At 47.8% G+C, this 14,125-nt stretch overlaps 1 protein-coding gene across 2 annotated transcripts in view; it reads left to right on the top strand.

Annotated features, from left to right (window-relative positions):
- LOC102940996 (cat eye syndrome critical region protein 2) overlaps positions 1–14,125 on the top strand; it is a 139,932-nt gene that overhangs the window by 118,523 nt on the left and 7,284 nt on the right. For both annotated transcript variants that reach the window (XM_037877703.2, XM_043540154.1), the window contains 4 exons: positions 8,381–8,793; positions 9,731–9,859; positions 10,172–10,991; positions 12,347–13,751. In XM_037877703.2, the coding sequence (XP_037733631.1) occupies positions 8,381–8,793; positions 9,731–9,859; positions 10,172–10,991; positions 12,347–13,751 (2,767 nt within the window). The remainder of the gene's footprint in view (positions 1–8,380; positions 8,794–9,730; positions 9,860–10,171; positions 10,992–12,346; positions 13,752–14,125) is intronic.

The raw sequence follows: 14,125 nt of genomic DNA, 5'->3' as shown, positions 1-14,125 counted from the left end.
AGAAGAGGATTTCTGTGGCATGGAAGGGCAGTTTAGCCCCTCACCAAGAATCCACCAGTGCAATTGGGCACCTGAGGCCGCATCAACGTCTACAGCGCTGCCTTGGCAGCACGGCCAGTGGCCAGCACAGTGGCCTTATTGGTGTGCATGGGGCATGCCAGTGATGATGATGTCCCCTTCACATCGCTCATCTGCTGTCACCTTGGAGCAACAGTTGACAGCACCGGGCTCGGTGCATGAAGCACACTCGGCGCTCGGGGTAGAGGAGACGCCACCCACCCCGAAACCCCCTTCCCCCATGGGGGATGATGCCCCTGAGCCTTCCCTGGCGGTACACACATCATCCTCATCCCTGGACAAGGCAGTCACGGGACCTTCGGGCCAGCCTGTCGGACAATTTTAAAGAACACCAGACCCTGCTTCGACGGGTGACTGAGAACTTGGGCCTAGAGGTGGAGGAGATGACCAAGCAGGTTGACACCAAGTTCAATGTGCATGGCGGGGTCCTCAAAACTGCCAAGACCCTGTGGCAACCCCGTCGTCTATCCCTCTTACCTCCAAAAGGGCCGAAAAGAAGTACTTTGCCCCAGCCAAAGCGTTCAAGTACCTTTATGCCCACCCACCTCTCGGCTCGCCGGTCATCTCTGTGGCTAACGAGAAGGACAAGCAGGGGCACATCAGCTCAACTCCCAGAAGTAAAGAGTCCAAAAGGCTGGACCTTTTCAGGAGAAAAATGTTTTCGAAAGCCATCCTGCAATTCTGGGTGACGAACCACCAGGCCCTCTTGGGCAGGTACAATTTTAACTTCTGGGACTCCCTCTGTAAGTTCAAGGAGTCCCTCCCACAGGGTTTGGCCCAGGAATTCAGCACCCTGGTAGAGGAGGGCACTGAGGTGGCTAGGTGCTCCCTCCAAATGACATGGGACGTGGTGGACTCAGCAGCTAAGGCGGTCACATCAGCGATGGTCAAGAGGCGCAGCTCCTGGCTTCAGACCACCGGCCTCTCCCAAGAGATACAGACCTCGATCCAGGACTTCCCATTCAATGGGAATGGTCTCTTTGCAGAGCAAACGGACGCCAGGCTGCATGGGTTAAAGGACACTCGGACCACCCTTCGCTCACTGGGTATGCATACGCCACAATCTGCAAGGAAGCAGTTCTGGCCACCCCTGCTGCCAAAGCCTTGGCAGCCTTGTTAGGGGTTTGCAAGGCAAAGGGATAGAGACACAAGTTTTAGTCTTAGCCGCCCTTCCAACTCCCACTCATCCACACAGCTCGGCCTGGCTAAGCATCCAGGAGGCCAGAAGTGCTCATTTTGAAGGCGCACTTGAGTCAACTCCCCGGATCCACCTTCTCCTTTCCTCAGCTGTTTTCTTCCATACCGTTCAGTCTGGTCACGGTCACCTTGGACCACTGGGTGCTGGACATAGTATCTCAGGGCTATGCCCTGCAATTTTCAGATGCCCCTCCCTCCCAGCCCCTTTCTTCCCCATCCCTCTTCAGGGACCCTTCTCGTGAGCAACTCCTCGTTCAAGACGTCGAGAACCTCCTGCACCTGGGGGCGGTGGAGGAGGTCCTTCAGGACATGAAAGGAAAGGGGTTCTATTCCTGTTACTTCCTAAACCTGAAAGCAAAAGGGGGGCATAGACCCATTCTGGACCTGCGTCGCCTCAACAAGTCTCTCAGAAAGTTGAAGTTTCGCATGGTCTCCCTGGCCTAGATCATCCCCTCCCTGGATCCAGGAGACTGGTACGCTGCCATCAACTTGAAGGATGCTTATTTCCATATTCCAAGGTGTGACAAAATGGCCAATGTTGGTATGGTGGGCCCCGTGCTTTTCGTGGCGGCGGGGGGGCTAGGACACTACTCCTTGCCCCTGCTCTTGGGGTGCCGAGGGCCCCACTAGTGGCCCGGGAAGGTGGTAGAGGAGGGAAGCGGGGAAAAGGGTCTGGGTTTGCTCCTCACTCTGAGCCCCAGCCCCTCTCAACCCTTGTGGGTTTCTTACCCTCTTCCCCCTTAGGTAGGGTTACCCTCAGTCCTTGATGCTGGGGGAGGGAGTCTCCCTGCCCTGCTGGGGCAGAGTCTCCTTTCCTCCAGTTCTCTGGTCTTTTAATTCTCAGCAACACACCTGCAGACTCCGGTCCTCTCTCCTTCCTCGCTCCACACTGTCTGCCTGAAGCAGAGGGGTTTTATTAGGTTCCTGACAGGGCCTTAATTGGCTACAGGTGCTCCAATTAACCTGTAGTAACCTTCCCTAGTTTACAGGGAACCATGCCTTAGTTAGCCTAGGGCTTTTATATCTCCCCCTTCCACTGCTCCCCGGCCCTGCTCTATCACAAAGGTCGCAGGTGTTCCCTTCATTTCATAGTGGGCAAAGGCCGTTTTCCATTCACGGCGCTGCCCTTTTGCCTCTCATCGACTCCGAGGGTGTTCACAAAATGTATGGCACCAGCGGCGGTTTACCTGAGACGTCGAGGGGTCCAGGTCTCCCCGTATCTCAACAACTGGGCAGGTCCTGGAAAAAGTACAAAGGAGTCTCGATCTGGTGGGTTCCACCTGTCATGACTTGGGCCTGTTGATAAACGAGAAAAAATCCACCTTACCCCAGATGAACCAGCGTGCTCGGCCCATGTTCAGCAGGTCTTGCTGGGTAGCAGGAAACCCTCCACTAGAGCGACTTACCTGGCCAAATGGAAAAGGTTCACGTGCTGGGTCTCAGAACGGCATATCCGGGCCGAGTGGGCCTCACTGCAGGAGATCCTGGATTACCTGCTGCACCTCAAATTCCGAGGTTTGTCTCTGTCATCAATCAAGGTCCACCTGGGCACTATCTCGGCTTTCCACTGTCCATTCGATCTTTGCTCATGGGGCCTCCCTTCAAGCGTCTGGCTTCGTGCTCTCTCCTGCTTCTGTCATGGAAGATTGCGTTCCTGGGGTTGCGATAACGTCAGCCTGCAGAGTGTCCGAAATCAGGGCACTTATTTCAGAACCTCTCTATGTGGTCTTCTATAAGGACAAGGTCCAGCTGCAACCGCACTCAGCATTTATGCCTAAGATCATCTCCCAGTTTCATACTGGCCAGGACATATACTTATCCATCGTCTTTCCAAAGCCTCATACATCAGATGCGGAGCACAGGCTACACACCCTGGACGTCAGGAGGGCGCTGTCCTTCTACATAGATAGAACAAAGCCATTCCGTAAGTCAATGCAGTTGTTTGTTGCAGAGGCAGGCAGAATGAAAGATCGCCCAATGTCTGCTCAGAGGATTTCGTCCTAGATCATGGCCTGCATCCACTATTGCTATGAGCTGGCGAAGGTGCCTCCGTCTGCAATCATGATGGCATGCTCGACTAGGGCACAAGCATCGTCAGCAGCCTTCCTGGGACAAGTACCAATCCAAGAGATCTGTAGAGCTGCTACCTGGTTGTCTATCCACACGTTTGCATCTCATTGTACTGTAGGCCTGAGACCTAATTAACCCACCCCCCGCCCCATATTAAACCAGCCTTGGGTGAAACTTAAGGAATTTATTATTAAAATTTTAAAAAAAATGTTTTGCTGCTAATAAAGCACCCCCACCTCAGAAATGTCCCTAACAAAAGTTATAACCACCAAGGTTGTAAAAATGCTAAAAAAAATTTTAAAAAACTCAACAAATGGTAAAATAAAGCTCTAACCAGCGTTTTATGCTGACCATCTGCACAAATAAAAAGGTCAAAATAAAGTTTGCAATTTGGGCATAAAAAATAAAATGTAAAAAACTTGGGCAAAAAAAAAGGAGACATAGGTGCCAGTGACTAATTGGTTAAATTTTTTATTGTTTAGGCATATGGAATAATGTAATAGGTTTAATAAATTTAAAAAAGAAAGCTAGTTTTACCTATATAATATAAATGAAAAACAATGCTCTTTGGGAATCATTTCTGGACTGCAGTTCAACATTAAGCTGCTGGAACTCTGACCCCTCGGCACGACCGTGATGTGCAGAGGCATTGCTGGGAACCCCCAAATAAATAAATCCTGACTGGCCATCGGGCGAAATTTGTCTGTTTATTGGAAGTGATGAGCATGAGAGATTTGCTTGGTACATGTATTCTGTGTGTGTTGCTAATAAATAGATGTTTAAAGCACAATTGTGTAAGGCTCTTTTACTGGGAAAAGGTTCCGCAGACCCGTAGAGCCCTAAGCTCCAAGGAAAAGGACAGGTACTTAAATTGACCAGGTTTCTTCCTAAGTCCCATGGGTAACAATAGGTGCCTTACTATACCCTGAGCCCCAAGGGAAAGGGGGCTAAATTGATTGGGTCACACCTTACAACCTCAGTAGGGTATTGGCGGCGTGTCCTAAATTGACCAGGCATGCCTTAAGCCCTCGGTAGGGTATAGACAGGGTGCTCTAGTTTTCCACAGGTAACATACTGGTGGAGAATGCGGGCAACCTAGGTCATTTGGATTGAGCCTTATACAGCAGTTGGACAGAATATTTGTGCCCTTCTGGCAATAGGACTTCAGCCTGTTGACAGAATGAACACTCCAGGGAATAGGGAGAGTGGGAAGTTTATGTTTAAAAGCCAGGAAACTGGCGGAGGAACTAACCCTCCTTGCAAAGTGACTAGCGGACCAAGGTCTGTGCCCATGGGAAGATGATTCTTTTCAAGGGGAAAAATGCACTGGAACATGTGTGTAAAAGGTTTGAAGCATACTGCAATAATATGAAGTCTACAATGAATAAATGGGCTGTAAAGACTGTGGCTGGGTGGGCATTATGGAAAGTGTCATATAATCTTTCAAGGTTATTAATATCTCAGGAGAGCCAGTTAGAAGACTGTGAATTGGAATTGGGTATGGTAAAGGATACCTTAAATCAGCATAAAGCCTCTGTAAGTAAGGAAGTAGAGATATTATGCTTGAAATTGAGGGACACTCAGGTAGTTGTCAGAACAATCCTGCAGGAAAAACGGGATCGGGCCCAGGCAAGCGGCAATCATTCCGCCTGCATGCAACTGATTAAGAGTTGAAATATAAACTGGGAGCCCAGAGGGGCATTGCGGCAGCAGTAAGGGGAGGAATAGGTGCAGATACCAGGAGTACTTCAGATCCCTGAGATGATACTTACCTAGGGAAGGATATTTGGACTGATCCTGAGGGGACAGATCCCGGATGGTCTTACCCCTCAGCCCCATGCCTTTCCCAAAGGGCCATGTGCCCCCTTGAGAAGGGAATGGCAGTAATCATGGATGGTAGCAGAATTTACGGACCACCTTAAGAGACAAGAGCTATGAATCAATCCCAGGGGAGTAAATTAAAAGAAAATTTTTTTCTTCAAGGTGAAAAACAGAGAGTGAGCGGGTTAACATCTAGAGTTAATACACTACTCCCTGGAGTTGCCCAGGAACAATTAATTGCCGCAAAAAAGGGGAATCCTGCCATCCATTTGGCATGCAAAAAAAGGGAACGGGCACTGGGGGAACAAATTTGGGGTTTGCAAAAGCAAACTAAGGCAGCTGTGTTGCAGGGACGGTACTTGGTGGCTAAGTAATTATAGGCAAAATCCACCATCTTAAATAAATGCAAAACGCATAAGAATCAGCATAACTGATAAACACAGCACATTATAATTGGATAATTTATAATTGAATAATTGAAATCCAATTGGCTTTGCTTTTAAGCATGGTAATATTGGTGGTATGGGTAAAAAAAAAACATCAAAAAAATACATACAGCCAATATGCGAAATCAATCATTGCTGACCATACCCGGAAAGCATACCCTAGTAATGTAACATGGGTATCCCATGGTAATGATGACTGCTCTGGTGAAAGAGTCATCAAGGAGGGGAATTTTAGGCCTGAGACCTAATCAATCCCTGGACCCCCATCCCATATTAAACCAGCCTTGTGTAAAACTCAGGGAGTTCACCACTAAAATTGAAAAAAAGGAATGTTCTACTGCTAAGAAAGCACCCCCACCTCAGGAATGTCCCGAACAAAAGTTATAACCACCAAGGTTGTAAAAATGCTAAAAAAAAAAAATTTAAAATATTAAAAAAACCCTCAACAAATGGTAAAAATAAGCTCTAACCAGCATTTGATGCTGACCATCTGCACAAACAAAAAAGGTCACAATTAAGTTACAATTTGGGCATAAAAAATAAAGTGTAAAAAACTTAAGCAAAAAAACAACAACACATAAGTGCCAGTCCGTAATTGATTACAATTTTTATTATTTAAAAATATAAAATATAATAAATTTAATACATTTTTTTAAAAAGCTAATTTCACCTATAGAATATAAATAAAAAACAATGCTTTTTGAAAACCTTTTCTGGACTGCAGTTGAACATCAAGCTGCTAAAACTCTAACCCCTCTGCATGACCATAATGTGCAGAGGCATCGCCAAAAACCCCCAAAGTAAATAAATCCTGACTAACCCCATTGAGTAAAATTTGTCTGTTTATTAAAAATGGCAAACATAAACATGTGCTTAATGTATGTATTCCGTGTGTACGGCTAATAAATAAATGTTTAAAGCACAATTGTGTAAGGCTCTTTCACTGGGAAAAGGTTCTGCAGACCCATAGAGCCCAAAAAAGGCAGGTACTTAAATTGACCAGGTTTCTTCCTAAGTCCCATGGATAAAAATCGGTGCCTTACACCATGACACATACACCCCTCCCCCATGGGGGTACTTAAATTAATTGGGTCATGCCTTAAGCCTTCGGTAAGGTATATGCGGGATGTCCTAAATTAACCAGGTCACACCTTAAGCCCTCGATAAGGTATAGGAGGGGTGCCCTAAATTTTCGCAGATAACAGTGCACTTACTCAGCAAGTTCGAGACGATGCTGGCTTTGGCAGAGCAGTGCTGCAAGCTGCAAGACCATGAACTCCAAGCCCACCTCAATTGGCACTGCTTGTGAGCCATCTAGAATGGACCTGACATGAGCAAGCACTCAAAGAAGAAAAAACGGTTACCTACCTTTCGTAACTGTTGTTCTTTGAGATGTGTTGCTCATGTCCATTCCGTTACCCGCCCTCCAGCCCCTCTGTCAGAGTTGCCAGCAAGAAGGAACTGAGAGGGCATAGGGCAGGCAGCACCTGATATACTGACACTTGAGCACGGCACTCAAGGGGGCGCCGCAGCCAATCCTACAGGTACTGCTAAGGCAAAAATCTCTGATGACCACACATGTGGGCGTGCACACACAGCATGGGAATGGAATGGACACGAGCAACACATCTCAAAGAACAACAGTTATAAAAGGTAAGTAACCGTTTTTTTTTCCAGTATTGGTGTGCTGCAAAGAAAATTCTGGAGTGGTCTCAAGGAAACAACTATCATGTGATTTTCACTGAGTCACTCTCTTGATGCCCCTGGCATGCCATTCTACTTCTTGTGGACTCCACTGAAAATCAAGAAACTACATCTGAGCAAATTTTCCTGTGGGACTACCACACATGGGATGACTGACATCTGTGTAGCACGTTCTGTGCACAAGGATCAGAAAGTGCTTTCAAAACTATAGAGAGAGAATTTCACCTTTTTCTATAATGCACAGCAAAGCTTAACAACAGTCCAAGAAAGTGAATATAATAACCAGATTACACTACTTTGGAATTCCAGTTGGGAAAACATAAGAATTTTTCCAGGACATGGAGTTTGACACCACTCTTAAAATTACCGTAGGATTGTTACTGACTGACCAGATCCACTATCTTAAGTATAATTTGAGAGTTGACATTTCTAGCAACATAATTCCCCTTAAAACCATTTTAGGATGTTAGTTTGATGCGGTCTTAAAATAAACTGCATCACGAAGGAAACCTGCAAAACACTTTCAAAATACAAACCGGGGAGCTTAAATTCATAACTCTGCTAGACACTAAAAATCAGACTGAGCAGGGACACTGGATTTGTGGTTTACTTCAACAATCTGTAACCCACTAACTCCCTCTTTTTGTCCTATGACTGCAGAGGTGCTAATGGGCCACTCTACCTTAAATGTGCTAAACAATGTGTCCCACCGTGCATTGTGCTATGATGCTCGCTCTCCCAAATCTGTAGAAGGGCTCTGTATAGCTCAAAAGCTTGTGTCTGTTACCAACAAAAGTTGTCCCAATAAAACATATTACCTCACCCACCTTGTGTTTCTTGAAAGTCTCCAGTGCAAGTACTGACCAAGTAGGATGAGATCCATAACCCAGAGTGGGCTGGTTGCAAACAGCCCTTCCCTTTTCACCTTTCTATTTAGCTTTTCTGAGGAAGATATTTATATAAACATGAGAAGTCAGAGCCTCTAGAGTAGGGACAATCTGACTTTGCCTGATTATCTTTCTCCATTAAGGTCTGTCTTCCTGCCTCTCTTGTTTTGAACACAGAATACACCAAGATGGCATACAACTTGGAGAGATGCTTCCACCGGGCAATGATGAAGCACTTCCCTGGTGAAGATGGGGACACAGATGAGGAGTTCTGGATCAGAGTGGATGGGAAACGGGAGAAGAGGAGCCGTCGGACCGGGCGCTCCAGCACTGGCAATGTTTGGACCCGATCTAGAGACCCTGAGGGCCCAGGCAGGAGACAGCAACACCTGGAGAATGGAGGGAAACCACCGCCATTCCGGGCTACTCCCCGGGCTCCAGCTTCCTCCTCGTCTTCCTCCTCTGCAGAGGATCCAAGTAGCAGCACAATGCAGCCCCCTCGGGAGGTGGGCGCTTCCAATGGCCAAGGCTTCCCTCATCCACTGCATTATGGTGGAATGCCCAGCCAGGTGCCACACCCTGGCCAGATGGTAAGGACTGGCCTCTGTGATTTTTCACAGATTATAAATGCAGAGAAGGTCCCGAGAATAAAATTGTCTCCTGTAAGTTCCTAGCAGAATCCCTACTGTATGATCGGAACCTCTTATTGTTGGTGGAACATGGGTTCTTATTTCTCTTTTCCTCCTCCCTTTTCCTTCTTTGTCCCTCCATAGTTTTCTCTGTGTCCTTTTAACCTTCTTTGGTTCACGCCTCCATTCTTCCTTCCTGGTGTGATCCATGCAAGACTTGAAAAGTCCCCATGGCAATGGTAAATAAAACACTTTTCTTTGGTGAGTGGTGGGACTTATGCCATCAGTTCTACAGATTTTAAGCTTAAACATTTTAGCTCTTAGGGTTGCAAAGATGATACAGTTTTGTCTTCTTGAGTCTGCAGATAGACAGCTCAATTGCCTCTGTTGCTATTTATTGCTTCCTAAGCAAAAGCCAAGTAAAATGAACAAGATTGCTGCTTGGAACTCTAGCCCCAGAGGCTCATGTGAAAGATGGAACTACCAAGCAACCTGATAGGAATCCCAGAAGAGTCCCCCTTCTCAATTAATCCAGGCTCTGACAGGGTCTGAGAATTGTCCTGGAACTAGCTGGTGTGGGCTCCTCTTTAATCTGTCTATTGTTAGACTCAAGCTAGCTAGATGTCTGGCAATTGTAAAAAGGCCTGGTCTGTGGGATTCATAGCTGGGAGATTTCTTCTGGTTCCCTGTGTGAAGAAGTAACTTCGTGGCAAGTGAGCTGTATTATTGTACACCACAGTCTCCAGCATAGCTCCTCAGAATAAGCACCTGAATTCAGTCAGAGACTCAAACAGCCTGTTGGCTCTGCTGAGACGCACCTCAGTCCATGGCTGCCCAGTATCTGTAGCAGCTTTGCTCTTCTTCAGAGTCTTACAACAGCTTTTGTTTTTCTTCCCAGCGGCCAGCCGTGCCAGGAACATTTGGCCCTCTGCGGGGATCAGATCCAGCTAAACTGTATGGATCACCACGAGTACCAGAACCCCACCCTGGAGATCCAGTTCAGCAGCACCAGCACTTTGCCATGCAGGTAAGAGCCTTGCTTTGAAATTCAGGTATACAGTGTCCTAGCCTCTTAGAGGAAATAGAGTGGATCCAGAGAGCTGGGAGCCGTGGTCTGCCCTTCTGTACTCATGGTGTATGAGTCAGTGACTGCGGTTTCCACCTCAGTGCATTCATTGGTTACAATGCCAAATGGCATCCTCTGCCTGGGGAGGGATCTGTCCCATGCTGTGAGTCACTAATTCTTTCCTGTCTCCTCCTGTTACTCTTTGTAGCTTTTCATATGCCAGTAAGTGATGATTCTTTCATTGAACCTGGCCCCTTTCTCTTCCTCCAACAGTCTACAGTCGGACTGAATGAACACAGAGGACACAGACTGGCTGCACCAGAGAAGCAGGTGTGTGCAGGGCCAACACATGTCTCTGCACTGGGGCCACGGCCTGGATCCCTGCAGCTTGGGCGGATGAGTGGCCCTCCCCCAGATGCTAGTATGTACCCCCCAGTGCAGTTCCAGCAAGGATTTATTCCTCCAAGGCACAATGGACCTCCAATGAGACCACCTGAGAGCTCAGAGGTCCCCCCAGGCCATATGTATAGACCATATAAATATCTAAATCGAGCGCATCCTGCTGCATGGAATGGAAGCCACAGTGCAACAAACCAGACCTCCCTGGGCCCAGACGAGAAGCCTCCCTTGAGCACAGGACCTTCTTTGCAGTCTCGTGCTCTTAGTCACATGATGGACCCTCGGGCAATAAGACCACCTCTGCCTCCCAGCCAGTGGACTGAGCAATCAAATTTCCTACCTCATGGGGTCCCTGCCTCAGGATACATCAGACCACCTGGTAAAGCCACCGGTCAGAGAATGCAGCAGCCTCCAGCCTCTGTGTTTGGGGGACCCCCTCAAGTTCAGAGAGGATGCCAAGGTGGGGATTCCATGATGGACAGTCCAGAGATGATTGCCATCCAACAGCTGTCATCTCGCGTATGCCCACCGGGTGTGCCTTATCACCCCCGTCAGCCTCCTCCCCCGCATCTGCCTGGTCCCTTCCCACAGCTGGCCCATGTTGCATCAGCAAATGTGCAGCCCCCGAAACCAGTCTTGGGTAACGGAAACTCTCAGGATGCCAGTCAGACAGTGGAGCCAGAAAGCAACCGAGGTAATTTTAATGCATGCTATTGGTCTGAAGAGGCCAGCAGTCACTGCCAGAGTTGTTTAACTTTTCATTTCCTTTTTTCTTTTCCACACCTTTCCCCTTCACCATTATACACAGTTTCACTCACTTTTGATAGACTGCCCATTTCACTGGTCAGTAGGTTTTGTTGTTAAAGGAAAATGTCACTATTTTTCTAGACCAAGCAGCTCAAGCCACTCTTTTCACCTACACCAAACTGAAATGGGATGGGGGGAGTGGTCACATGTAATTATAATTTAGCATTTATGCATCTAGCACTGACAGCAGCTCTCTTGCTTGCAAGGTGATGTCATTTTGTGACAAAGTCAGTGTTGGAGCCCCATGCAGAAACTGTAAGCTAGATCCCAAACTACTTAGAGTGGCTTAATACACTTTGATACATAGTTAAACACGTTAAATATTGGCTAAACCAGCTGCTAAGCACCCAGACGTATTTAATTTTTTATATTTATATAATTAGAAATGCAAGAAATCAAAGAGAGAGAAGTCTAAAATAATCAGGCTGTTATTAAAGCATAGACAATTTGTTTTTTGGTGTTTGGTTTTTATTAAATTTTACTTAATAACAGTTGAAATGAAGCGGCAAGAACTTCTAGGTTTTGGATTACAGATATTTTCATATTTAGCTCTTTAAAGCTAGGATCTTATCTTCTTTTCCACATCACATCAAGAGCCCTGATCCTGCTGGGCATTACCACAGGACCAATAATAATAGTACGTAACATTTCAAGAGTTGACTTGGAATTTATGTAAAAGTTGATTTCCCCAAAGTGTTAGAATTTACTTTAATTTGCAGTGCGTTGACGAGCGTCTTCAATGCATGATCTGGAAAGCTGTTTTGTTTGGGGTCTTCTCTAATTTTTAAACAGGATTCACCTACCACCTCTGGAGCAGTAGTAGCTTTGGTGGTGGTGGTTCCCAGCATGGAAAATGTGCTGGCTGGCAACCAACACTGAACATTTAAGCCATTGACCTACAAGCTTGCTAGTGACAGTAATCGGCCAACAGCCAAGGTAACATGGCAGCTAAGTTAAAGAAATGGTTAAATATCGTTGTTCAAGAAGTGACGTGCAGTGACTTTGGGCTGACAACAGCAGGAATGGATGTCAGGGACATGAAGAAGGGGTAGGCTGGGAGGGAAAGAGAGGGGCTGGTGTTCTTCCTGCTGAATCTAGATCCTGGGGATATTTGGTACATGTGGTTAAAGTGGCAGGAATTACTAACTGGCAAATGTACTTTAGTGGAAAAAAAGTCTACTTTGTGAAATCAAACAAAGTTGTGATTTTTTTTTTAAATTCTTTCCACTTCCCCTTTTGCAGTGGAGCCCCCACCTGGAGTAGAGGAGAAGGCTCAGTGCATCAGTGTTCCAGAAGGGACGTACCCCAAACTGCTACCTCATTCCAACCCCCCCCTACAGATGGACTGCACCAGACGGAACTTGCCACGGGAGAGGGAGGGAGATGACTCTGGAACTAAAAATGACCCGAAGGCAATGCAGAGCAAGAGTGCCTGGCCAGCACAGAGCACCTACACTGGCCCGACAGGCCAGGTGTGCGTGAGAGACCTTGTGACAGCACCTGAGAGAGGGCCTGGCCCTGAAAATGGGGCTGTAGGTGAAGGACCCTCCAGTGGCAATGAGGGGAAAGGACTGGCTGTTAACATTTTGGAGAAGCCCCTTTGTCCTGGGGGGAAGACTTTCTCAGAGGTCGCTGTGCCTTGTATGGGACAGAACACCAGTACTCCTGGTGTGGATGGAGGCTCAGTGGGAGGGGCTCCGAGCCAGTTTCCCCCTCTCTACATGCCTGGTTTGGAGTATCCAAATTCGGCTACACGTTACCATATCAATCCAGGACTGCAGGGGTTCAGCCCTATGATGGGAGGGAAGCCTCCCTCTGTGTCCCATCCACAGCATTTCCCCACTCGGGGCTTTCAGCATAGTAACACCCATCCCAGTGTCTTTCCTCGGTATCGCCCCCATCAGGGGGTGCCATACCCCTATCAGCCACAGCCTCCACCTTCCTACCACCACTATCAGCGACCTCCATACTACACTTGTCCACAAGGCTACTCAGACTGGCAAAGGCCTCTCCACCCCCAGGCCAACCCTGGTGGGCATCCGCCCGCCCACCCACCTCTGGCCAGGCCTTCTTTCTCAGACAGGGGGAACGTGGGTAGTCTGCAGGGCTGCGAGGCATTCAGCACTGCCCTGGCATCCCCAAACCGAATGGACATGGCAAGCGCCAAAGAGGTTCCTCCAGGCGATGGGCAGGATCCAGGGCCTGAAGATGAGAAGTCAGATGAATCCCAGGAGAGGCCAGAGAGTCCCAAAGAGTTTCTTGATTTGGACAACCATAACGCAGCCACCAAGAGGCAGAGCTCGGTGGCAGCAGGGGAGTTCCTGTATGGGGCTCTCCCCCCGCCTCTGAGTTCTGGGATCGGATTTGGTCCATCAGCTTTCCCTCCCCATGGGGTGATGCTGCAGACAGGGTCTCCTTATGCATCTCGGCATCCAGCCAGTCATTTCCAGCCCAGGACCTATGGATCACCAGTGAATGCTCACCTGTCTCGTCATCCAGCAACTGGCCAAGCCAATGGCCTCACTCAGGAGGGGCCCCTGTACCGCTGCCGGGAAGAGAACATGGGTCACTTTCAGGCCCTACTGATGGAGCAGAGAGGCAGCGGAGGTGGCATGGGGGGGGCCCAGGACATGTACAGACCACCGGGGTAAGATTGTTTTCCACAGGAAGGGGGGAAAATTGGGGGACGTGATGAGTGTTGGGTGCTCTTAGAAAAGGCCTAGATTTGGAATCCGAGGTGCTGGTAGGAAGAACAAATTGACAAAATAGTTCTGCTGTCATAGGTCAGGCGTCTACAAAACTTGGGGAGAATTTCATGGCAGTCTTTTAAAGAGCACAGTAATAGAAATGAGAGAGACCCACCAAGCTGTCTGTTCCATCCCTTTACCAATGCTTCATCTTACCAGTCAGAACATGTCTATTGTTTTGTCCAGTTTTACATGTCTCCTGAGCAATGGGGGAAGCCCCCTACCCTAAATTACCACAGAGGAAACCAATCCTCCCTGCCATTTCACATGCCAC

The sequence above is a fragment of the Chelonia mydas genome, chromosome 1, assembly GCF_015237465.2.
Source record: "Chelonia mydas isolate rCheMyd1 chromosome 1, rCheMyd1.pri.v2, whole genome shotgun sequence".
Taxonomy (NCBI): domain Eukaryota; kingdom Metazoa; phylum Chordata; order Testudines; family Cheloniidae; genus Chelonia; species Chelonia mydas.
The sequence above is the reverse complement of the archived record's forward strand: the minus strand, read 5'-3'. Positions and strand labels throughout refer to the sequence as shown.